This window comes from Talaromyces marneffei, chromosome 8 (genome assembly GCF_009556855.1).
Source record: "Talaromyces marneffei chromosome 8, complete sequence".
In the NCBI taxonomy this organism is placed as follows: Eukaryota; Fungi; Ascomycota; class Eurotiomycetes; order Eurotiales; family Trichocomaceae; genus Talaromyces; species Talaromyces marneffei.
In genome coordinates, this window is record NC_072355.1 from 653,759 (window position 1) to 678,645 (window position 24,887).

The 24,887-nt window shown below is 46.4% G+C and overlaps 8 protein-coding genes across 8 annotated transcripts; 4 read left to right on the plus strand and 4 right to left on the minus strand.

The window, feature by feature from the left end:
• Positions 1 to 1,518: 1,518 nt before the first annotated feature.
• On the minus strand, positions 1,519 to 2,945 carry EYB26_009585 (uncharacterized protein; the record flags this gene model as incomplete). Its single annotated transcript, XM_054268835.1, has 3 exons — positions 1,519 to 1,565; positions 1,747 to 2,815; positions 2,865 to 2,945. The coding sequence occupies 3 exons, from the start codon at positions 2,943 to 2,945 to the stop codon at positions 1,519 to 1,521; spliced, it is 1,197 nt and encodes a 398-aa protein (XP_054124810.1).
• A 275-nt stretch (positions 2,946 to 3,220) lies between these two features.
• On the plus strand, positions 3,221 to 4,153 carry EYB26_009586 (uncharacterized protein; the record flags this gene model as incomplete). Its single annotated transcript, XM_054268836.1, has 1 exon — positions 3,221 to 4,153. One exon carries the CDS (start codon positions 3,221 to 3,223, stop codon positions 4,151 to 4,153), a length of 933 nt encoding a protein of 310 aa, XP_054124811.1.
• A 1,958-nt stretch (positions 4,154 to 6,111) lies between these two features.
• On the minus strand, positions 6,112 to 11,046 carry EYB26_009587 (uncharacterized protein; the record flags this gene model as incomplete). Its single annotated transcript, XM_054268837.1, has 1 exon — positions 6,112 to 11,046. One exon carries the CDS (start codon positions 11,044 to 11,046, stop codon positions 6,112 to 6,114), a length of 4,935 nt encoding a protein of 1,644 aa, XP_054124812.1.
• Positions 11,047 to 11,190: 144 nt separating this feature from the next.
• Positions 11,191 to 12,154, plus strand: EYB26_009588 (uncharacterized protein; the record flags this gene model as incomplete). The annotated part of the gene is made up of 5 exons (XM_054268838.1): positions 11,191 to 11,196; positions 11,324 to 11,509; positions 11,568 to 11,693; positions 11,752 to 12,063; positions 12,125 to 12,154. The coding sequence occupies 5 exons, from the start codon at positions 11,191 to 11,193 to the stop codon at positions 12,152 to 12,154; spliced, it is 660 nt and encodes a 219-aa protein (XP_054124813.1).
• Positions 12,155 to 12,955: 801 nt separating this feature from the next.
• EYB26_009589 (uncharacterized protein) lies at positions 12,956 to 17,321 on the plus strand (the record flags this gene model as incomplete). Its single annotated transcript, XM_054268839.1, has 5 exons — positions 12,956 to 14,898; positions 14,959 to 15,144; positions 15,220 to 15,688; positions 15,766 to 16,353; positions 16,434 to 17,321. The coding sequence occupies 5 exons, from the start codon at positions 12,956 to 12,958 to the stop codon at positions 17,319 to 17,321; spliced, it is 4,074 nt and encodes a 1,357-aa protein (XP_054124814.1).
• A 399-nt stretch (positions 17,322 to 17,720) lies between these two features.
• EYB26_009590 (uncharacterized protein) lies at positions 17,721 to 18,948 on the minus strand (the record flags this gene model as incomplete). Its single annotated transcript, XM_054268840.1, has 2 exons — positions 17,721 to 18,520; positions 18,597 to 18,948. 2 exons carry the CDS (start codon positions 18,946 to 18,948, stop codon positions 17,721 to 17,723), a joined length of 1,152 nt encoding a protein of 383 aa, XP_054124815.1.
• Positions 18,949 to 19,583: 635 nt separating this feature from the next.
• EYB26_009591 (uncharacterized protein) lies at positions 19,584 to 20,967 on the minus strand (the record flags this gene model as incomplete). The annotated part of the gene is made up of 2 exons (XM_054268841.1): positions 19,584 to 19,965; positions 20,030 to 20,967. 2 exons carry the CDS (start codon positions 20,965 to 20,967, stop codon positions 19,584 to 19,586), a joined length of 1,320 nt encoding a protein of 439 aa, XP_054124816.1.
• Positions 20,968 to 21,832: 865 nt separating this feature from the next.
• Positions 21,833 to 23,722, plus strand: EYB26_009592 (uncharacterized protein; the record flags this gene model as incomplete). Its single annotated transcript, XM_054268842.1, has 2 exons — positions 21,833 to 22,578; positions 22,978 to 23,722. The coding sequence occupies 2 exons, from the start codon at positions 21,833 to 21,835 to the stop codon at positions 23,720 to 23,722; spliced, it is 1,491 nt and encodes a 496-aa protein (XP_054124817.1).
• Positions 23,723 to 24,887: the final 1,165 nt, after the last annotated feature.

The window sequence follows — 24,887 nt, forward strand, 5'->3', positions numbered from 1 at the left end:
CTCGCAACATAGTTTGAACTTCGGCAACGACAATGATACTGGACGCAGATTGATCAAATCTCGCTTAACCTTATGTAAAGTTAGCTAACTTACTAGGTACATAACTAAATCCTAACATGTCAAACATGAATCATTCCATAACTCAGTCTCCGGGCTCACAGGAGTCAGTTAACTAGCATTTATAAAATCTGCCAGAGTGCGGATGAGAAGGATCTCCCCCCATCAACTCGGATATTTCAGTTCCGGTTGCGCGTAAAAAGGCGGAAAATAGAAACAAACATGAAATACTGTTCCGTAACGAGTACTTAGTTAATGCGTATGGATAGTTATGTACGGGGTAAGACCGTAAGATACCCAACGTACGTACGTAGTAAAGTACACAGCACAATGTACCTCGAGTCATGTGAGATGCATGGCAAAGCTAATCGGCTTATCGGGCCAATTGCCGCGCTCTTTACGGTAGGACAGTGCTAGCTGGTTGTGGTTAGGCTGGTGATCCTGCGTGTTGTTGAGCCAATCAAGGGAGATGCGTGGGTGTAAATTTTAGGAATGTTTTAAGCACGTACATACTGTGGCAAGAATAGTTACCAGGCCTGGCAGGCTGTGCTACCGACAGTTTGGATGATTCACTGTTGGTTCGATTAAAGTACATGTTGGATTCATTGAGGATTGGGTTCAATAGTCAAGAACACACTGCCGTCAGCCTCATTAGCTGAAGTTACGTCCCGTAGCATCAATGCGAATACTATTTCCAAACAGTCCAGCAGACGTAGGTGGATCAATGGCTGGTATTCTCCGTACGGAGATACCCCGACTGTTTGTAAGTTTGTAACGAATCGGAGGAAATCCGTCATTGCTTTTTTACTCTCTTCTTCTCTAACTACTACGTACGTATGTGTGCATCGACGAATTAGGATGAGAGAGGGTTTCACAGTACTTGTGCAACACACGTACCCTTTGGTCCTGCTGCAGGCAGTCTAGATGGTCTAAACACGCATCGCATATCGAGTGATCAGTCGCTGCATGGTGAAACGAGAATAAACGTGCTCGTTTTGTATGACTTGTAGTATGCGCTTGGTCTAGAAAAGTACTTATGTATGGTGTACAACAAGCATCGCGTCTAGACCTCTATGTATTTAAACTCCGCGCGGAGTTTAATGGTCGATTCTTCCGGGTTACGTACGCTTGGATGAGAGAAGAGTTTAATGTCTGAATAGAGTCAGTACATGCAAACTCTGTGTAGACAAACTTTAAAAAAGACTAAAGGCCACGAGTCTTAGCGAGTCCCGTTCGCAATTTTACACTGACGAAGGGTAACCTTAGTTCCCTATCATTAGATACACTCAAGCCTCAATGGAGTCGACAAGGGATGAGGCGAGTGGAGCGTGAACCCGACAGAGTAATACCAAGTAGAGTCGTGTCGACAATTACGGAGTAGAGAATCCAGATCTGATAAAATGTCAGGCAAAAAGTTGGTCTGTCAACCAGGAAGCGTTTGACGTAGGGATAAAGGGACAACTAAGGCTCTAAGAAGTTTGCATATGCCGAGTAAGAGTCATAGAGCCCTAGAGTAGTTAGTCAGAGGCTTTGGTATTGAATAAGTTAATACTTCTCAATATTTATCTTGAATAAAAAATTATGCTTGGTGGTCCCAATAATAATACATAGTTTATGCGACATCTTTCTTGCCCTAATCGTCCAACTCGGGCTACCTACATAAGAGAATATCCCTCTCTAGTACCTTACATGGCCAATCCATCGTCCAGCGCAGAGTCTCAGGCATCAACTGGCATATTCCCCTGACATCTTGCTGCACAACTTCATACTCGCCCCTCCCATTTGCCCACCAAGCATTATCTAGTTCATTAAGCAAAACGAGCATTCTGGCCATCAATGCCATTGCGAGCGGATCGTGTGACTGTAGCATATCTCTATAACCCGCTTGACATCGTACCGCCATATATGCAATAAATCGCTGGAGGGTCGTGGCGTCCTCACCGGAGTAGAACGCTCGATAATGGTAGAATACGTAATCCCTCGCTTCCATGTAAATGTTCCTCTCGGCGTGTGGCATGGTCGAGACATCGAATTCTCGAAACAAACCCTCCAGATCTTTTTCTATCTCAAGTAGTTGAAACCTAGAGGCCATGGGAAGCTCCTCATCCGGCACTATCCGCGGAAAAGCTTCGTCTCCTTGCCAGCCATAGCCTTGTACATTTTTCTGTATGAACATAATACCAACCCCTTCAAGCAATTTGAATGCCTGTACAGGAAGCTCATATGCTGCGTTAGGCCGCGGCTTTTGGTGCTCAAGTAGCCAGCACATATGGCAAAGTATGACGGCAGAAAGCCAGAGCTGCTCCGACGAACCGCTCAGGCTGGTATCAGATAGCGCATAACGGTGATGGGCAAGCGCACGGCCAAAAAACCGTTGCATTGCAATACCAACCATGGCATCGTTCGGTGAATGGGCATGCAGGTGAAGTGCTGAAAGCGCTAGCATAGGATTCAGAACAACCTCGGATACGAAGCCTAGCTGCGGTATGGTATGCTGCCACGCCTCTGCGGGAGCGCCGTTGCAACTCGGCATCGTGGAGCTCACGACCGCCGTGTAATGGTGCATTAAGCGCAATTCCAGACTCCGCCATTGCGGATTGCTTGTCACTGAGCTTGGATCTAGTTGGAGAGAGGTCGGTGCATCTATTTCCGGCTGTGGCTGGCGGGTGTCGCGAGGCACATGAGGGCCCCAGTCACAGTGCTGGATATTTATATACCGCCGGCGACAGTTTGAGCAGACAGGTTTCGTCTCGTCGCACTAGGCGGGTAAGCAGCTATCTGTATATCCATAACTATGTACTACTAACTTTGACCCTGCGACGTCGACAATCGCGACAACCCAACCGAGATTTTCTCAATATAGGTCCCTGTTCATTCATATTAGACATGATATCGATGAGACTGTAAGTTGAAAGCGAGAACGAGAAAATGCGAAGAAGCGAACTTCCGAGACGGGAATGCCAGTAAGCTCGATTGGTAAGCTCAATTGCATCCAACCGCCCAATCACGTCTCGATCCGAACTTCCGAGCTTTGAGATCAACCCTAAGTATATTCTAGCTATTGAAAAATAATTACACCTTGGGCAGGTATAAAGAGAACAGGATATTCCATTGAATCTATCGTGTTAACAGCAACAAGGAAAAAGTCTTTTATTCTATCAACATGTCTTCTATTCTCGCCGTCTTCGGCGCAACAGGTGTCCAGGGTGGTTCCCTGATCGACTACGTGCTCAATGACCCTGAATTGAGCCAGAAATACCAAATCCGCGCTATTACCCGTAATGTCAACTCGGAGAAAATTGCACAACTCAAAAACAAGGTCGAAGTTGTCCAGGCTGATGTGTCGGACCCTGTCTCGATCGATACAGCCCTAATGGGAGCTCATACAGTCTTTGCCATGACAGTCCCTTCCTTTACCCCTGACGGTCTGGAGGTCGAATTCAGTCACGGAAAGACAATTGCAGACGCTGCTGTCCGACAAGGTGTCGAATATCTCATCTTCAGCACGCTTCCTGGTGTCAATGAGATATCCGGCGGCAAATATAGCCATGTCACCCCTTTTGACGCCAAAGCAAAGATCGAACACTACATTCGAGATCTCCCTATAAGGAACGCCTTTGTATCCTTGGGATTTTTTATGCAGAATCTACACACTCAGCCATTCCTGGGCCCTGTGCCAGCTCCGGATGATACCTGGGTTCTTGCCCGTCCCGCTCCTCGTACGAGTACAATACCTTACATCGACGCCGTCGCGAATGTCGGAAACGTAGTCGGCTCCATCCTTGCTGAACCTGAGAAGTACGAAGGCAAAACTTTCTGTGCCGCGGAAAGATTATACAGCCTAGGAGAGGTTGCGGCCCTCCTTTCGCGGTCCAGCGGTAAGACTGTTGTCTATAAGCAGGTTACGCTTGAAGAGTTCAAGAATAGTATTCCGTTTGCCGCTGATGTTTTCTCTGATGGGTTTGGCTTCTTAGAAGAGTTTGGGGGTTACTGGGGACCTAGTTCTGAGAAAGCGGTTGATTGGGCTGTTCAAAATACACGTGGCAAATTACGCTCACTGGAAGAATACTTGGAGGCAAATCCTATTCAGCTCTGAAGAGAGGCCATAGCGACGAGTTGTTGTCAGGGGTTAGCACGTTAATCATGTATGTTATAGACTTACAACTAACTAACCAACTTAGTTAGTTAACTAGTTAGTTAGCTGTAACTATTCACATCGCTTACTTAAACCTACCAAAGATTTCTATTAAGTTAGGGTTCAGGAGAGAAACCTTAAATTTAGTCGAGGAGACTCGAGATTTGTATCGACTTATCAAGATTCAAGATCCCATTGCCACGAGATTCAAACTTCCAGGCAACTATCTCCGTGCCCACGATCAGACCCTTCTATAAACTTTGTTGGTTAATCTAGGTATCAATATTTGCCAAACAGGGAGTATATGCCTAAATTGTTTCATATTTCACAACATCCGTTTCTATAATCAGCAGTAGCTGATCTCTGGACTATTGATTCGGTTCTATCTAGAACCCGCAAAGAAGCCCACCAACATCGCAGTGTTTCAGCCTTTCAGGTCGTATATATCTTCATTGTGACCTTAAAACACTAGTAACCAACTGAACCTTCTTGATTCAAGTCTCTGATTCGACAACCCCAAACCTCGAAAAGCACGAAATATTGAATCCAAACACATAGTGCCCGTTTTAACCTCGTGGTCAAGAACGAGGCTATGCACGTAAGTTGTCAATAGTTTTTTTGAAAACTACAGGATCTAGTTCAAGTGAATCATATCATCATGTATGATGATCCTTTAACCCGACAGCTTGGTTTTGGAGTATTTCGTACCGTGGTATATACTCGTGGTATTTTTTACCTTCAATAGTGTGGACGATCACTAGTTAGTTAACATCCGGAGTCCATATTACATAGTGAGGCTGATACCCTTTTGAGATGATTAACTTTCAATACAAACATGAAAACTGCCCTCAAATTACAGCGTAAGAAACATACTAGTTATGAAAGGAGTTTCCAGGGACACGGAAAAAATTGCCAAATTCGATAGTCTTTCTTTCGTGCATTCTCGTTTGCTCTCCTATTCCCCTCATCGTGAGAATCAAGAGGGCATCAATGCAATCACGCAAGGGATGGAAGACATTCGTGAGGAGTTGGGGATATCTTACCGGGAATACCCCGTCCAGATAGTTGAGAGTGCAGGATTGATGGTACGTATTTTTTCATTATTCCATGGGATGGATCATTCATTCATTCATTCCTTGCGGTAAATCCGCCGTCGACTCCGCATGCCGAACCAGACCTGTCTCTGGATAAGCATGCTACAGAGTAGTAGAGTACTCCATAGTATGTACGGAGTAAGCTCAGCCATAACCACCATACCGAGGATAGGAAGGATATAGCCTATGTAAGTGGGAGTACTACAGGGTAGGTAGAACATGATAGACATTGGCAATTGATCTACATCCCCTCATCCAAGCTAGCTACATGCGAATGCGCGATATACTTGGAACTTGAATAGGTCCATGTCTCCAGACTGCATGTTTGAACTACCACTCATCAATGACAGTGGAGACCAGTCTATTCGTATTGGGATGATCACCAGGTAGCTCATCCGGGTTGCCGAAATGGCCGAATATACAGAGACCAAAACCCGAATTGTGTCCGTTATCATGGAGGGGGTCGCTGTAGGGAGATGGGCCTTGGAAGTTACAGCCCTGAAGCTTTATGGGAACAAGATTGAAGAGAGAGAGGAGTCTGAGGGGTTTGTTGTGTCTCAGGGTTAGTCGTAATGATAAAAGCCCCCCATAAATTACTATGTATGAAGCACATTGATTCACGCGCTGGTTCGTTTATTTCTTCAAGTTCGATCTTGACATAAAACAAAATGTATTCTAACACAGTAGAGAAGAGTATCATATATAAATTAAGACACCATAGAGGATAAAAAGGTACCGTAATAAGAACGGAAAACAAAAAAAAAGTACACCATCCATGCAATAACACAAACAGAATCCAAACTAGATAGAAAGACAGAAAAAAGTCTACCGACGCCGTACACGGTGCTCCTTTCCTCGTTTAGATTTCTTTTTAGCCTTATCAGGCGGAAGAACAAGTGGTTCATCACGGAGATTCCACTCCATGAATCGCACGAGATAATCATCAATGTGATTTGGTTCAATCTCTCCTTCGTCGGCTTTGTCTTCAGTTTTCTCCCCATCAACAACGCCCCCTGTGCCTGCGCCTGACATGGTTTGCGCTGTTGTGCCGGCCTCCTCAAAATCTCCATCATCGGCATGCTCCATCTCTTTCTGGGCGTTCTTTGCAGCGTCGATATCTTCTTTATCTTCGACCTGTTCAAAGACCCGAGTATGTGTAGCGGCCAGACCGCCTCCGCCGCGGTTGTCGAGGACTCGGTCCATGGCTTTACTGGCTTCATCTTGTTGGTCGTCGGGGGCGCATTCGTCGATTGCTTTACGCGCATCATTGACTCGGGTGAAGTAATCAGTGGTAAATCCACCTTCTTGAATTACCACGTCATCCAACATACGTTTTTGATTCGCCTTGCGTAGAATATTGGATTCAATGGTGAACTCGGATACAAATCGGTATATGTGCACATCACGCGTCTGTCCGATACGATGGCAACGATCCTGGCATTGTTTGTCCATTGCAGGATTCCAGTCAAGATCATAGAAGATAACGCAGTCTGCGCCAGTAAGATTGATACCTAGACCACCCGAGCGAGTAGACAGGATAAATGCAAGAATACGATTGTCGTTGTTGAACCGATCTGTAAGCATCTGACGCTGCTCTACCTTTGTTGTACCGTCAAGACGAAGATAGCGATGTCCATGAATGTTCAAAAATTGCTCCAAGATATCCAGCATCTTGGTCATCTGGGTAAAAATCAAGGCACGATGACCACCTGCTTGAAGTTCACGAAGTAGTTTATCCAATTGCTGGAGCTTTCCGCAATCATATTGTAGCAATCGTTTGTCCGGGAATGCAATCGACAAACGCATCTGCGCTTCGTGGAAGGGGTCATAGTTCTCATACCGCAATTTTCGATCAAAATATCGCGATTCAACAGGGGTAATTGCAGCTTCTGTAGTTCCCGCAGCCACAGCAGCAGGAGTTACGCATCCAAATCTTTGAATGTAACCTTCCATGGCTTGAGACCTGTCTTGAATCGAATTGATCATGGAAGCCAAGACCGATGACTGATTGGCTAGCTGGTCGAGCTTGGATATTCGGCGAGAATCGCGTGTTGAGACTCCATTATAGTGGTTTTCGATTGTGAGAAATTGGATCAAGCTCTTTCCCCAAACCGGACGTCTACCATGTCGGTTGCTTTCAAAGTAAAGCGCGCTCTCAAGTTCGTTCATTCGCTTCTTCCTTGCAGCGTTATCCATTGAGTCCAGTATAGACCGTACGGACGATCCGTCAAAACCCATCTGCCAGTTCGTCCGCTTATACTGACGTTCGCGCAACGTCTTTAATGGACCGAAAGCCATTATGCGGCTACTGTCCTGGACCAGCCTCGTGGAAAGATCTTCCCGCGACACAGGCGCCAGGTTAAGAAAATCTAGATCGAGATTGTCAAAGGGGTGTTGGTACAAAAGACGCCGTCGGATAAGCTTGTTTTTGACCTCGTAGTCAACTGATACCGATGTAGGCATTGCAAACGATGTAGATATCTGGCGCGTTTCGAACAGATCCGGGTGGTTGCAGACTTTCCGGAGCTGCATAAGACAGTTGATAATGGAAAGGTAATTGCCGGAGGCCAGTGTCTCTTTCGTCTGGGCCCTAGACATGAAACCATCGTAAAGATATCGTTGCCTCTTGGACAAACGACAGGTGACCACATGCTCGTACTTGGCTGGCATTTGTTTCTCAACATCTGCTTTCAATCGTCGAAGGAGATACGGTCGGAGAACAGTATGCAATTTGTGAACGATCTGCTTGGCCTCCTCGTCCATTGTTTCCCTTCCATGCTCTAGAATTTGTTCAACCGGCCGCCGAAACCATTCAGAAAAATTTCGCAGGTCTGCAAATCCTTCCACTCCAGCCCCGTCTTCGTCTGATGGCATCAAGAAAAATAGAAGTGACCATAGCTCTGTCAGGTTATTCTGAAGCGGTGTACCTGTAAGTAGAAGGCGAGCGCGTGTCCTAAAGGTGAGCAATGCCTGCCATCTTTGAGATCGAAAGTTTTTAATGTTATGAGCCTCGTCGAGAACCATATAATGCCAGGCCCTTCGTTTCAAAACCTGTTGATCCTGCAACACCAACTGGTAAGAAGTGATCAGAACATCCCAGCTACTGTCATCGGTCCAACCGCGACGCTTTGCTTTTCGCTCCTCTTGGTTGCCGTAATATGTCATAATCTTGAACCCGGGGCACCATTTTTTGAACTCCATTTCCCAGTTGAGAATCACACTAGTAGGAACAACGACTAAGTGCGGGCCCCAAACCTCATGTTCTACCGCCAGATGGGCAAGTAGAGCGATTGTCTGAATGGTTTTTCCAAGGCCCATCTCGTCTGCCAAAATACCATTGATGTGATTTGTGTATAATCCAGCAAGCCAGTCCAGCCCGTAGTGCTGATATTCACGTAGGGTTCCCCTAAGCAGGTGCGGAATGGGTGTTTTGAGTCCAGCAGGAGTAATGGATTCTGCCACAGACTGTTTGTCGCCTTGTCCTTCGTATGATGACATAGACTCGGGTTCTGAGGGCTTCGTTGCAACAGTTCCAGGAGAAGCCTGACTGGAGGCGTCGCCGCTCTGATGTGATTCATGATAACCTACCCCAACCTGCGCTGGAAATTCTGGATCGATATCCATCTGCTCTGGCACGCTGGCTTCATTGTTTTCTTGTTCCTTTGAAAACTCGGCCTTGCTGGCACCATTTTCTTGGGTAATGTCCGCTCCGGCTATATCGACTTGTTCCACCGGGCCTGTGGGTATAAGAGAGACCTCATCTGGATCTTCCATCTCGGTAATTTCATGATCTTTTCCCTCTTCTAAATCCTGTCCATCATGAGCGTCGGCTTCTGGACTCCTTGTGCTGGCAGGTCTCAATCGGTCTTTTGAGGAAAAGAACCCTAGAAGTCCTGGGCCATCATCGCTGGCTTCACTATCTTCACTATCTTCACCTTCACTACCTTCGTCGCTCATATCATCAGAGTCTCCCATGTCGTCGTCCATGTCGGTAGACTCATCACTGTCGTCAAGCAGAAGAGGGTCAACATCGTCGAGATCAGGCTGCGCTATCGATGGAGGGACAGACGTGTTCAATGAAGTGGCATCGCCTTCCGTACGGCCATCATCGACCGAAGCGCCACGAATCGAGGAATCTAATTCGGAGTCGCGGTTCGTAAGATTGGTATCAGGAATATTCGCATACTTCAATCGCAACTCCTCTGCGGTCAAGTATTCATCATCATCAACGATATCTTCACTTTCATCGTCACTTTCACTTGAGGACATGTTACTCTCATCTGCATCGGAGATCGAAGAATCTTCTTCCGTATCATCATGCTCTTCTCCCGACTCCTGATCGTCGTCATCAACATCCTCACTGAAAGTGTCCATATCGCTTCCGACACCGAGAATCTCCTGTCTTCTTTTTTCAAAGAGCATGGTTGACTGCTTGATTGCCTGATTCAACGCCTGTTGGTTTTCTGCTTTCCTTTCCTCTTCCCATCGTGCGAGACGAACTCTGTCCACCTCAGCGCGAACGAGATCGAATTGTTTTTGGAGGTCCCTAATGACCTGTCGACGCTTCGCTTTGGTTTCCTCCACTTGTTCCCGCAGTATATCCTCTGGTCGTTTATGTTTCTTTCTCCAAGCTTCGGCGCACCAATGCGCGAATTGACGAGCTGTGTTGCGATGCCGCCGATGCTCTTGGTCGAGCAGTTTGCGAAAAAATAGAGCATGTGCGACGAGGTGATCATGGTGCGAATACTGTATTGGAGGTTCCTCCTGGGGTTCTGGCAGACAAGCAGAGCAGACTTGAGGGCTCAGCAGGCCACCAGGCTCTCCAGCCTCAAGAACTCGTAACCGCTTGATTGCCTCTTGTTGAGCCTCTTCACTCGTCGCAACCACGTTCTCGCCAGCAAGGGTATCGGCGGCGTGAACCCAATCTCGAAATGAGGGATAGCTCTTTGGGCGAACGACATGATCCGGTTGCTGGACGCTGACCGATCCCTTCTTTAATTTGAGCCGTAGTCGAGGAACTTTAGGATCTCCGCCGTAGTCATGCGCGTCTTCTTTAGTAGGGGTATCGAGGTCTCGAGTGGCAGACGGCGATTCGGCGTTCGAAATGGATGCATTGCGACGGGTATGTCTTGAGCTAGCGCCGTTCACAGCTGTTTTCGCAGTGCTCTGTGCCCTTGTTCGCGACTTGGTCGCGCTAGTAGCAGGTAGCGGTGTCTCGAAATTGGCGGTGCCGCTTAAAGAAAGCCTCGAACTGGATTTCCTCCTTGTCTCTATCTTTTCGCCGTTGCTCACCGTGGCATTAGATCCTGTTTTTGCTCCAAGCGATCTCCTACCATTGTTAGTTGTGCGAACCGGCGTCGAGGAAAGAGGCGACGATACAGTGGGCGTTGTTTGGGCGCCACGGGTCTGTCTCTTTGCGGAAGGCGGCTGAAGCTCCAAAGGGATGGTATTTGTTCTCGATGATTTTCTCCTACCACCTTCGATAAACGACGTAGGCCCTTCAACACCTACTCTCTTCCATGGTGGCGATATCGGTCGCGGTGTCGAGCGTTTGCTCTCGGTAAGCTTCCGTTTCTTCGATGGAGGCTCCTCGTTGTTTGTATCGACGATTCCATCAAGTTTTTGTTCGCCTGGCGTTTGCATAAACGCGACACCGGTCTCCACTAGTTCTTGTTGAGGAGAAGCGCGAACGTCCTCGCTGGGAACTGGCGTCACGCGTTCATCGTGTAGTGAGGTCCCATTTGGTGTGCCGTTTTGCATATCTTGTCACCGAGCGCGAAAGGGGCCTTTTCCACAACAGACCCCAACTTTCCCAGCACAGACGGGCGCAAAATTCGTAAATCGGGCATCAAAATGTAGATAATTCAGCGTAGAATATCCTGTGCGAGTTTGGCATAACTATCAATGCTGGTGCGTTGGTGACGATAAAAAGAAGTGCCGGAAGGTGTGTTTTGGGGACAGGTTTGATTTTCGCTTTCCGTCGACGCAATTTCTCCCGTGATGGGGGGAAAGGACCTAATGTCCTAATCCTATCTAGCTCTCGAGTCTTGGCATCGCGGCGGCAATCTGTGGCTGCCTGAGGCCGAGGCAGCTCAACCTGGAACGAGCACTAAACCAACCTTGGACGAACTTCCGACCTCCAGTTCAATCTCTCCCAGCACCTCCATCCACCTTGTATCTTCCAACCTGTCCGCTCGTTCTACCAATTGACCTTGGCGGAACGGTAAGTGCTGTTGTCCAGTCATACTTTGATATTCCCACCACTAATTTTTCAAATTTAGATGCTTTCTCGACGCCTCGTGACCGGGCGGTTGGCCCAAACCGCCTCCAGCTATGCCCATCCCCGCGCTGCCTTTTCTCAATTCAGAGCTCTTCGAGCTCAGGCCGAGGACGATGACCCTCATCTTGTACATCCTCCGTGCTGATAATCTATTACAAGCTCAATGCTGATTGTTGTGGCCGCAGAACGGAAACTACCCCAACCCTCCGGCCGTGAAGCGCCAATTCCGCGACCCCAACGCCGACTGGTGGGATAAGCAAGAAAGACGTAACTTCGGCGAGCCAGTGCACGAGGACAACGATATTCTGGGTGTTTTCAGCCCTGAGAAATACACTCACGTCACATCCAGCAAGGCACTCTTGTCGATTGGAACCTTCGTTGTTGGCATCCTCGGCCTCTGCGGGTTGGTCAGCCTGTACTATCCTGACAAGCCATCCGCTCCACGAACATTCTCCAACGGACTCGAGAAAGAACTCGGTGGCCCAGGTGCAGTTCGCGTGAGTTCAAACTCTTTTGTTGAAACTTTCTTTGCAATGCTTCTAACTCTTGGTGATACAGGCTCGCAAGTCCGGAGAGGATACGTGGTGATTTTTCGGTGTTATCTGAATGTACATAAAATGGGTCCTAGATCAATTGCAATTGAGTTCCTTTTAAGTTCTTAATATACTCCGGCAATTGAATAGGGTGCATCTTTGGCTATGCAAGCCATACCATGTCCGACCCGCATTGACTTCGGTATACCCACGGCAGCGACCATAGTTAGTTGGACATACGCATGCTCCATGCTTCGGCTACTATCAAATTTGTATTTGTAGACGTAGTGTCTGTCGTATCTATTTCTGGACACATCTTTATGTGTACAGTGTACACACAAGGTTGACGGTCATTGTTTGACCCAGTCGATTACTCTTTGAGCTGAATCGATGAACGCAGCAACAAGGCACCGATATTGACATTAATAAGAATAAGGACCGTCAATATCGTCTACTTCGGGCACAGTTCCTGGTGTTGATGCCAGGGCTGGCTCAAACTAGAGAGTTCATGTGTCAGATATAAATAAGTCGGGTGGTCCTCTTGGCGCCGCAAGCCTCAACTTAGCCGCTTGCCTACGTCAGTCTGTTGTTTCAGATTCACCCCTCACTCAAAACATCAATAAATCACTTGGTTCAAAGGAGACAAGAAAATAAGAACCAGAACTTCCTGCGCCGGTATTTTTGCAGAACCATAATCTTCAATTCAATTTCCAAAAGATACTGCCGGGATCTTTAAATACCGTCGTTGCGCCAGACCGTCTCCATACCGCAGGCGTTGTTGTGTACCGGATGGTCTCCCAATCCCCTATGCAATAGCTGCCTCAAACACGACTACATCACCCACCCATTGGATCACATGTCGACAGCTTCTAATCAGTCAAGCGGCATCAACCGCAAATTGGCCGACCTCCAAAATGAGGCTAAACACTCACATTCTCGCAGTCTGTCGAACTCTCGCCGGAGACTCCTAAGCTCAGCAGATGCTTATTCATATGCACTCCGAGTCGCCTTTCTGTCTCACTTACTTCAACCTCGAGCGCGACGCACGCAAACCGTAACCCAAGCATCGACCCATACTCGCCGTTCGTCATCTTCGTTTCAAGACCTGCTAGGGGATTTCGTTCGTCTGAGGGATAACAAGAGCACGAGATTTCCACATGGCTTCATCGCAGAGCTAGAAAAGAGACTCACGGGCATATTGATGGGCAAGGAAAGAAGGAAAGAATATCAGGATCACGTCGTTATACGTTCTTTTGCGGCCTTTCTCAATGCCTTGAAGGACCCCTCCTTTAAGCGGCGAATGGAGGCAGACCGCCGTGTGGAGGATCTCGTGCTAATTTTCTTTTCGAATGCCACAAAGGAACTGGGGAAAGGTAAAGACCCCTCGGATGACAGCTGGAGTCTTATGGTGGACAGACATGTTGCGCTTTTTGTCCGTCTCATCACACTCATTCTCAAAGAACACGACTGGGCCAAGGATAGACCAGAACTTACCAGCAGGCTGGCGGTATTAGAGTCGAAACTCCTATCCCATGACCAAGACCTTGCCGAAACCAATGGAACATCCAAAACCGTCGAGATGCTTGCGCCTATCAGCTACGATGTTAAAGATATGCCGTTGGTACAATTGGTTGCGAGGATATTCGGGATTAGTACTTTTCAGGCTCAGGATGATATCAACCGGAACAAGAATGATTGGACCGCAAGGGCTGCTCTTCAGGACCTGAAGAATTACCAAGCACATTTGACCCTTAAGACGGGAAAAACATTGTCAAGAGACGACTTTCCCGATGACGAGTCTTACGAGACCTGGAAACGTGGTGAAGCGCCGGACCTGTCACAAATGATGCTGGCAATTGTACAGTCAAACCCTGAACTTGCGAAAAGTACAAATGGTTCATCTCTACCACAGTTCATATCACCGGACTCAGTAAACTCTACCTTTTCTGAACTGTCGTCTCCGGCTTCTAATAGGTCAAATCGCATTTCGTATGTCATCGACCAGCCTATTGACTTGAGCTCCTTGTCGCTAGTGGATGGCACAGAGCCTGATCATGTCTACACTTTTATACCCTCCGACCCGAGATCTCTCTATCGCGCAATTTTATCCCGCGCTTTGATGTATGATCTTCAGGATCAGAAACTAGAAGCTACAGAAGCAACTTCAGATGTTCCATCCCTAAAGCTATTGTCAAAGCAGTCGACGGAACTATTAAACGAGATATGCTTGCGCTGGCGCATTCCGGCTTCTTCTCGGGTTGTTCTATTTCTAGACGTGATCCGCGAGAAGTTTGTGGACCAGCAGATCGATCTCAAGACGGTTGATGCCGCTTTTACTTTTGTAAAGCAGGTTCCAGCTCAGGAAGGAAAGAAGAGAAACAGTCTATTAGCTTCTGTTGTCTTTGAAAGGAATCGTTGGATTCTGCCTGATATTTCGTTGATGCGTGATCTCTTATCCGCGTTACAGGAAGCTCTTTTGCGGGAGCTGTATGATGTGATGATGCATTGCTATGATGTGAAGCCTCACCCAATCGGTCCAGTTATGTATATTCTAGACAATCACGTCCGACTTGACCCGCAGTTTGAAGACACTCCTCATAAATTGGAAGGGTTTTCCAAGTACGTCGAAGAGGGCCTCACTGAAAAAGCGAAGGAGTGTTATCAGAGACTTCTTGATGAAGCTATTCCAGCTGATCATATGCAATGGGAGGCTTATAATGTCGCCCAGCTGGGGGAGTCTATCATGCAGCTAGCGAAGAAAATCAAGAAGCGCTACAAGAACAATCCTGTTATCATGGGGTAGGAATCAACAGCATCATGCTAAGCCATCGAGATAGACATTGCTGACTTAACTCACAGGGTTCATCCGCTGGACAGTCTACTCAGCTGTATACTTCCAATGTACGCAAACGACGCTCATGAGATTGTTCTTCGGCTCCTCGACCGAGAAAAGGAACAAGGCTCAGAAATTCCCGTGCAGGATGGCTTTGATCTTTACAAAGGGTTATCTGAAGTCAGGCGCCTGCATGAAGATGCACTTCCAGAGTATGCTAACCTCACTCTTTTCCTCTGGTAAATAAAAACTGCTGGTTCATCATCTTATAATTGACTTTTCAATAGTGTTCCATTTTCAGTTCCGGTTGAAAAGCTACTTTCGAGCTTTGTGTGGCGCTGGATTGAAAATACAGACGCGAAATTCATGGAGTGGATTGAACAGGCTGCCAAACAAGACACTTTCAACATCCGGAGCGGTGATCCAAACGATCTTCCACCCGATGATAAGCGACATAGTGTTTCTGCAATCGATATATTCCGTTCGTTCCATCAGGTTGTCGACGATATGAAGAACCTGCAGTGGGAGGATACTCTTCAGTATGCTAAATTCATGACAGCACTATCGAGATCCATTGGACGAGCTATTGCTCGATACTGCGAGCTACTCGAACAAGGATTTACCAGAGAGATGGATCGATTGTCTCCAGATCAGGAAGCTTCTTTGGTTCAATCAAGACAGGAAAAGTTCATGCAAATGGCGAAGGATGCTTGGGCCAACAAGGAAAAGATCGAGCCGTTCCAATTTCTTCCCGAGGTAAGTACTCGAATAGATAGTTAGATGTGACCTCGTGGTCTCGTCGCGTGGTCTCGTCGCTAATTTTCTTCTCTTAGAGTCTTGTCAAGTTGAACAACATTGAATATGCCGTCGCCCAGCTCGACAAATTGGAAACGGAGATCAATGTGGATGGTTGCGCAGATATTATTGCCAAGAATACACCACCCATCACGCAGCAAAAGATTCGTAAAGCGACGACCTATGTTTTCACTGTGAAAATCGTCGAGGGAGAGGATTTGAAAGCTTGCGATATTAATGGCTGGAGCGACCCGTATGTCGTTTTGACAGACGAGTACCAGAAACGTATATCGAAGACTCATATTGTGTATCGCAATTTGAATCCTCGATGGGATGATTCTGTTGACATCACAACCAAGGGTCCCTTGAACATCATTGCCACTGTCTGGGACTGGGATGCAGTAGGAGATCATGACTATGTTGGACGAACATCGCTCAAACTGGATCCCGCTCATTTCAGTGATTTCCTTCCTCGAGAATTCTGGCTTGATCTAGATACTCAAGGGCGAGTTCTGATACGAGTCAGCATGGAAGGTGAACGAGATGATATCCAGTTTTATTTTGGCAAATGTTTCCGGACATTGAAACGGACTGAGAAGGAAATGACTCGAAAGATTACAGAAAAGGTTTGTTTGTCCATTCAGCCTCCGACATTTTTTTTTTTTTTTTTTTTTTTTTTTTGATTCCCGGACTAACGAGTGAAAAGCTTTCTGCCTATATCAGTCACAGTCTTTCACGCAGAGCTCTCAAAGCAATGCTCAATCGTGGCCTTACCATCTCCAGCTTCCTGAGCCGAAATCGTACAGGAAATACCTCGACAATGCCAACACAAGATGAGATCGAGGCTGCCCTAGATCCTCTCTTTACATATTTCAATGACAACTTTGAAATCATGAACAAGACACTGACTTCCGAGGCCATGAAAATGGTCATGGCTCGATTATGGAAGGAAGTCCTAGTAACCATTGAGGGCCTACTCGTCCCTCCCCTTTCGGACAAGCCTTCACATCAACGACCTCTTACCCAGCAAGAGGTTGATATCGTTTCCAAGTGGCTAGGTCTACTTCTAACCTTCTTTCAAGTTCCCGATGAAGTCACAGGTGAAGCCAATGGTGTCTCATTGGATATTCTGAAATCACCTAAATACCACGAGATCCAGTCTCTCATCTTCTTCTACTTTGAGTCCACCGACACCCTCATCCGAACCTCTGAACGAATGGCCTCAGCAAACGCCGCACGACAACAAACGAACAAGAACAAATTACTCGCCCCCGGCGGACCTGGCAGCATCGGTGGACCAGGAGGCGCACTCGGCGTCCCCATCCGACGCGCCAAGAGTGTAATGTTTGTCCGCAACATGGGCACAATGCGCAAAGCCAAAGCCGAGAAATGGAGAGAAGCACAAGCCGATCCCAACGATGACATGATATTGAGAATCTTGCGCATGAGACCCGAGGCAGCTGGTTATCTACGTGACCGCAGCCGACAAAAGGAGCGATTGGCGGCCGCCGCGGCTGCAGATGCCATTGTCAAACAAAGTCTTGTGGCTAGTAGTGGAGGACGAATGGCGGGGACATTGGGGGGACGATGGTAAATAATATCATAGTTTTTCTTTCCCTGCCTTTTGAGTTCTTTTTGATTTCTGGTTTTGTATTGCCTTTTTGTCTTTTTTTTTATGATATTGAGCAAGCAAGTTACTGGCCTTATACCCATTCCTATAGCAGATGTCAACTAGCACAATATATGATATTTACTTAATTATATACGACGACATATGAATGAAGCATTTCCACAGTGTACATATGTAGCCTGGTAGGTAGTTGATGTGAAGGGTAGTCCTAGCACCTGGAACACATTCTCACCGGTCATAATATATCATATCCCAAATGGTGATGTTCATAATACATTGAATATTGTTACATTTGTTTCTATATGCATATTAGATGTACATATCTCGATCCCATCAGGAATACGATGGGATAGCTTGATTCAATCATCTCCGATCCCCGCTAACCAAGAGAATGACACTACCAAGCTGTCTCCTCAAATCTTCACGGTCAACATCATGCGTATCCTCAACCTCGCCCCACTGGTCAGTTTGATGAGTGACCTCCAAACTCGACGCACAGGCAGCCTCGTCAACGCCAAACCTCGACACATTCTGAACAGTCTCCTGCAGACCAGAAAAATGTTCACTCCACTCAACCACCAACCTGACTGCAACTAGTAGACTTTTACTGGCAAGAATTCCCCTCTCGAGGCCCGCCAATTCATAAGGTGGGAGAGCCGAAATCCAGCTTCGGATTGTCTCCAAGGTTTTCTCATCCTGTGACATGGGAATAATACTATTTTCATCCAAGACGGGCTTGATTTCGACGCCGGGCCAGATTGTTCTGGTCAAAAAGTTGATGATCTCTCTAGCAACCCGGACTTGTTTCTCGCGCAGTGTTTCTTCCTCCGGTGCTAGTGATGTCTTTGATAAGGGGTTGTGAATCTCCTTCTCCGGAACCCAGCACAGTAGCGTGTCTGTTTCGAGATATCGCATCGCCGTTCGTGCGATTTCTTGTCGGATTCTGTTCTGTCCTAGTTCATCTTCTCGTACGATATCGGCGGCGCGGGTGGTGAGGGACGTAAGCGGTATGAGGTGTTGTTTGAGCGCTTGCTGGGCAGAAGTGAGGAGATCCCATTCCAGGGAAATCGCTTCGGCGAGATGTCGCTTGTTGCTGGGGACTGTGAGGATAGTTTTTGTAGGACTGCGGACGGGTCGGGTGTCCAGCAGTATTTGATATCCATCTGTCGTCCATCCAATTAGTATCCCACTGCTAGGGTAGAAACTACTACTGCTGCTACTACTATTTCATCATCATACCTGCAGATTCCTTGACATCAACATCCTTCCAGAACCGCTTTTTCAATGGAGAAGTTTTGGCCTGCGATACTGGTGTTGCGGTGCGGTCGGACGGTCTCGTCTGGCTTTCTTGCTGTTGTTGCGGAGCTTTCTGTTGGTCTAGTCCTGCTCGTCGCGGATCATCTTTAAACTCTGCAGCAGGGGTAGGAGCCTTTGGAGGTGGTCCATGAGCGGTAATGGGATGGGCAATTGCCCACGTTCTTGTGGCGCAATGGAAACAGCGGACGGAGGATGTTGACGATATGACCGTGGATGTAGACAATCGGTGGGACGTTGACAGGATTGTCGCAGCTCGACGGAGTTCCGGCCTCATTTTGCAGCTTTGCTGACTATGATACGAGTTAAAGAGTAATCGACGTGGTATACTGGCGAGGTGTTTTGATGTTCCGGAAATACTTGAAACTTTTTTGCTGGTGACGATAACGAAAAGTATTGCCATCTACTGCCGCCTTCTACATGTGTATAATCCCTTATAACCCTAAACAACCCTAAGATCCCTATGTCATTGCGTATTTTTTGTATCTATATAATTCAGTTCAAAGTAACTTTTAGACGATATGGTGTGCTATTGACCAAGTCCTAACTCATACTGTGTGTTTTAAAGAAGCAAGTAGTCTTATCTAGTCACTGTTAAATTTATAAGGCTATTCTTAATGGTCCTCCTGGTCTATCATTTAGAACTAACCTCATTACGAAGAACCTTAATACAATTCCGGACAGGATTCCTAAAATTACAAAATAAATTGGTCTATATTCAGTCAGTCTTAATTGTACATTCTGAATCAATTCTGTTAGAAAACATTACTGAAAGTTCTACTAGACTACGTGGTTATCTTCGTTCATCCTGAAACACACAAGACAGTTCCATTCCAGATAGGTCTCAGTGACGGAATATTAGGCGCTACATCAATGGAGATTTGAACGTAGAACTAATTCTGTTTATTGAAATTATGCTCTACATAGTTCGAGCTCAGCAACAACGTCGGGATAAAATGTATTCGCATTCTTGTGATGCAACTGCGGCGATGGATGATAGAAATCCGCGTTGAGACAGCAAAAAGTGACATTCGCATACACCTCGCCCATTGTGAAAGCGACTTTAGGAACGAGCTTGTCCAGGAGCAATCTTTGGAATTTTTCGGCGCTGTGTTTTCCGTAATCTGGGTCATACTTTCTAGCTTGGCTTTTGATTCGCCCAGCTGACATTAAAACGCCTAATTCGATGAGAATAACGCCAAGACTGTAAATGTCGTGGTTTTTGGAAAAGCGTCCTGTATCACCTGGATATGAGTCTGGTTCAGCCTTAGGCAGACCTTGGGCCGCTGGATGTCTATAGAGATTGCTCTCTTCTGTACCAGCTATGTTTTCGGTGCCTTCATCATGAGAATTCGTACGGCTGCATTCGAATCCGACGAGGTAGGGAAGATTCAGCCTGACTCGTGCCGGTGTCAGACTGAGCTGGGGGTAAGAAGACAACGTTGCTACTCCGGATTCCCTTATGAAGCCATTCGGCAGAGTGTAGACAGAGAATTGCTTTCGCAAGAGTTCTGGCGACCTGAAAACGCTTATTGAGAGAGAGCGCTGACTTAAATCTAGCAAAATTTTCTGAACGCAGCATATCTCGAAGCGAAACCACGTGTCCAGCGTTGGTTGAATACAAAATCTCATACACACCCCATTTCTCACTCTTCAAATCAAGTCCTGGTTCTCTTTTGATGTAGCCCAAACAGGGCAGTGTCCTTAGTCCTTCAATGCCTTGGGAGAGTTTCAACAAGTGGACAATCTTCTGGATTCGATCATCTATGACTGTGTAATTGTTCTTTTCAGACGGGATTGTCTTTCTTTCAATCAGAACGCAGTCTCCATTGTACGTTCCTAAGTAGTGGCGGCCAGTTTCCGATGTCCGCATCCGTTGTACGATGCCGTTAAGCTTTGGCAGTTCAAACTCTGAATCTAATCCCAGCTCATTTACGTGAGTCATGTTCGTAGCTTTGAGCAGGGCAAGTGATCTGGTGAATGAATCAAAATCGGTTTGTCGGCTTAGCCATCTTAGCTTCAACGCATCTTGCTCCGAAGTCAGTGCTGAGTTAAGAATAATTGCGCCAGTCACATTGGAGTCAGAGCCAGGTGGAGGAAGGAAGCTTTCCAGGTCGCGAACAAGGGTAGTTAACAACTCTAGACGCTCCATGGCCTTTCCGCTTCGTAAAGCCCACTGTAGACGTTCTTTGAGACTGGAAGAGTCGCCGCATAAATGATCAGTAGAATCAATAGATTGCGGGTCCAGCAACCTGGATAGTCTCTCAGACATACTCGACGCCTTTGCTACAAGCATGTTCTGGAAGATTGGAACATTCTGATGAGTGACCAAATTCTGTGTAGTATAAAAAATGAGTTGTAGATAGTTTCCAATTACGTTTTGATATGTCTATAATCTGGTATCGGTGATTCCAGATGACGTTGCATTTTCAAAATTCTCCCATCGCTGTATCCAGGAATCTAGTTTGGCGCATAGATGACATCTAAAATGGTTTGCAAGAATTGTTATCTTTATTGAAATAAAAAGGAACTTGTCAGATTTACCTGTCTACCAGTGGTCAGTATGAGTTATATCGAAGATACCGCAGGGACCAATTTGAGCCATCCGACGCAAAACGCCGACCAGACGCCCACAGAGAGAAATGATAGCAGTGCTTGCGATACACCGGATTCTGAAGCTAGTCCCTATGACTTTCTTTCTTTTCTCGCTATAGTCTCACTCTCTACAGCGCCGACAGCATGGACAGCCCAGATGTTGAACCAGATTCACATAACCCCAAGCAATATCAAACTATCAGAGAGACGGCGACATGGCTCTTTTTTCTCGGTGTCTTTAGCCACAAAAAGCCTTTTTCTCAAAGATTTTACCATCTGGAATGGCAGATCTTGAGCTTCCCAAATTGATAGCAGTCAAGACGCCGATTCTTGATCCCAATCCGATGACACAGAGAAATCGACAAATTTTTGACTCGATGACTAAAGAATATCAAATTATGAACCACGGAGGGCTAAAAAAGAATAAAAATATCGTATCGCTGATAGGCTGCTGTTGGCGCACGATCGATATCCATACGAAACTTGTAGTTCCCAACCTGCTTCTCGAGGGAGCTGATCTGGGTGATCTCGAGGACTTCTATCGGCGCAGTTATAGCACGATCACCATGCGCAGGCGATTGGGGCTATCTATTGATGTCGCTTCAGGAGTTGAAGCCCTTCATTCAGTCGGTATACTACACGATGACATCAAACCACGAAATATTTTGGTCTTTCAGGATGAAGAACAATCACTTTCCACCTTCGTGACACGAAAGACTTTTGGGGAAAGTGCAGCTAAGCAAGAAATCCGGCGAAGGAATATGGCTTGGGTCGACACCCAGAAACTACGCATGCTACGCACGTCACAACCAAATATGGAAGGCAACATCGACACTGGTCACTTAGAAGTAGATGGGGACTGGATAACTCTGAAGAATGACACATTGAAAAGTCAAGCTGGTGAACAGCTATTCCATGATTTTGTCGATCAGATGACGTCCGGAGAGCCCACGAAGCGACCTAGCAACACATACCAAGTCCTCCAGACTCTTCGGCATATCTTGCGATTAGAGCTAAGGGTCATCTATGATTCTAACCAGCGTCAAGAAAGGCGAGACGAGGAAAAAATGGCTTCAATGTGGAGACGATTTAATCGACGAAGCATACATGCATATTCGGCAACACCCACGTTAAATCATCAAGAAACTACAGCCATCGTCTTAGATTATTTTTTGAATGAAAAGAGTCACACCAACTTTTCTCGGGAATTGCTTTTCCTTTGGAAATTTGGCTCTATAGCGAAATTTTCACGGCAACACTGCTCGCCTTCCAATTCTTCGAAACGGAGAGTGAAAGCTCCGATAACTAAGGTGTACGTACGTTCAAGCATCCCATTACCTATTGTTAGTGACTAAAACTTTAAACCTAAAGCTTTACCATCATCAAATTTGCGAAAGAATACTGTGGAAAATTTTATGTTTGACACCCTTATTACATGGTATGCCAGTGAAAGTGACTCTTGCCGTACGTTTCCACATTAACAAGCCACAGGCTGCGACACGGAAAGCAGGTTCAAAAGTATCCGATTCATAAGTTCAATGGCAATATATTTCGAATAAGTCTAGATCAACTTTTAAAAGAACTCGATTACGTTTAGACAGGAGAGCACTTGACATGTTGGAATCCTGACTAGTATCTCCTGGCCACAGGCATCGAGAGATGAGAAATATACCGCTCTCTTATCAGACAGGGTCCGAAATGAACTTATTAGGCAATTTAAGTACATTGCCGACTCACCTAGACAAGACAAGATCCGTCGTGCTACTGCGAGTTTCGAATATGCGGTAATGATTCTGTGCTTCCCAGCTATTTCCGAGGCCGATTCTTCATTGCTTCCTGGAGCACTTCACTATCTCCATTTATCAGCGACGTTGGGTCATCACGAAGCTCAGAGCATGGTTGGTACATTTTATGATAGCTTTGGTTTAAGAACTCCAATCAGTCTCGAAGAGGAGACAGAACAATTACTTCAGGCCTCACTGAAGGGTAGCATGACCGCAATGAGACGATTGCGAAAGTTAGATCCATCCCGATACATAGAAGCTCGTCGCTTGATCTCATTTGAATATAATGGCTCCTATGTAAAAGGCGAGCCATTGCCGGAAACAGATGCAATCATTACATTGATCACCAATGATCTGATGGATGTTCCACCAACATTCATACACAATCTTGCGGCGCATGGTCAACTAGAAAGACTACGGAGGCTATCCTATCTACCCGTTGAATATTTTGATGAGCAGAACGGCTTAGGTGAAACGCCAATAGTGGTTGCATGTCGTTGTGGCCACGCAGACATTTTAGCACTTCTTCTTGCCTTAGGAGCAGACCCTTCAATCGGAACAGATCATGGTGTCCACCCTCTACATTTTCTTAGCGCTTTTAATGACGGGGATATCCCACAGGTGGCCACTACTCTTGTACAACATGGGGCAGCGCTTGAACCTCATTCATGAGCTGGACGGGTATACAGACAGGGGATTGATGGTCGTTTCGGTGTAGAAGAGGGGACACCTCTTCTTTGGGCCGTCATCACGGGCAATATTGTTGCCGTTAGAAATTTACTAAAGCTGGGGGCAGACACCTTTTCCTATAGGAAACTGGAAAGTTGGCAGTTTCTTAATAGCATATCTATCTGGTCGTCCCCACTCGAACACGCAATCGAAACGTTTCAATATGACATCCTTGAGGTTCTGTTATCGTCATGCACAGACTCAGAGAAAGCAATGAACCGATTAAATGATCTTCGTTTGGTTGGCCCTGATGTTATGGCAGCTCCCTTACTATATGCTCTTACTCGGCGTCTTTTTGGGCATCTGAAGACTACCCTATTGCATGGTTGTCATGTCAAGCAAGCTCAATTGCGGACAGTGAAGACATTGCTACAATATGGCGCGAACCCTCTTCAACTGTCTCGAGAAACAACAGGTCATTCAATTAATCCAATTTTGGTTGTTTGCCAGAGCAATAATCTTCTATTACTTCAATTTCTTTGGAATCATGACGACGGCAACTTGAGGCCATCCTCTATAAAGCAATTCTTTGAATGTGTCGGACATGCGATGCAGTTTTCTAGTCGAGATATATTTGGGGTTTGATGGAAAAGCAGTTTCATGTGTGCCTCTTTTGTGTGGATGGGTTGTCACTGATTTAAACCGGAGAAACCAAGCACGTTTTGGGTGCACGTGTGGCCTCTGCATAGGAGGCTTTCTCAGTCATCGTATGTGTCAGGCTTTGAGATGGCGCGCCGAAACAATAGTTAAAACCCTTACAGAAACAGATGAAGTGGCAAACAATAATACCTGGTATATGCTAAACGAGCATCTGCTCCAGCACATACCCAGGAATGTCCAAATGGTGTTCAAGAAGAGCAGGGTGTTACGCAAAGGATTTCGGGCCTTTTTTACTACCCTTCTTAAGTGTCTGCACGCTGGGGTGGTGCCAACTACAGCTAATCTTATGGGGATTTATCGCGAGGATGGACCATGGCCACATATGGAGAGCTTTTATTTCGATCAAAATGGCAGTATCGAGGCTGCTATCAATGTCGTTCTTGATCTCCAAAAAGGACTCTTTTTAAATTCTGGTGTCGATCTCTATGAGCAACGTGACACAAGTCTT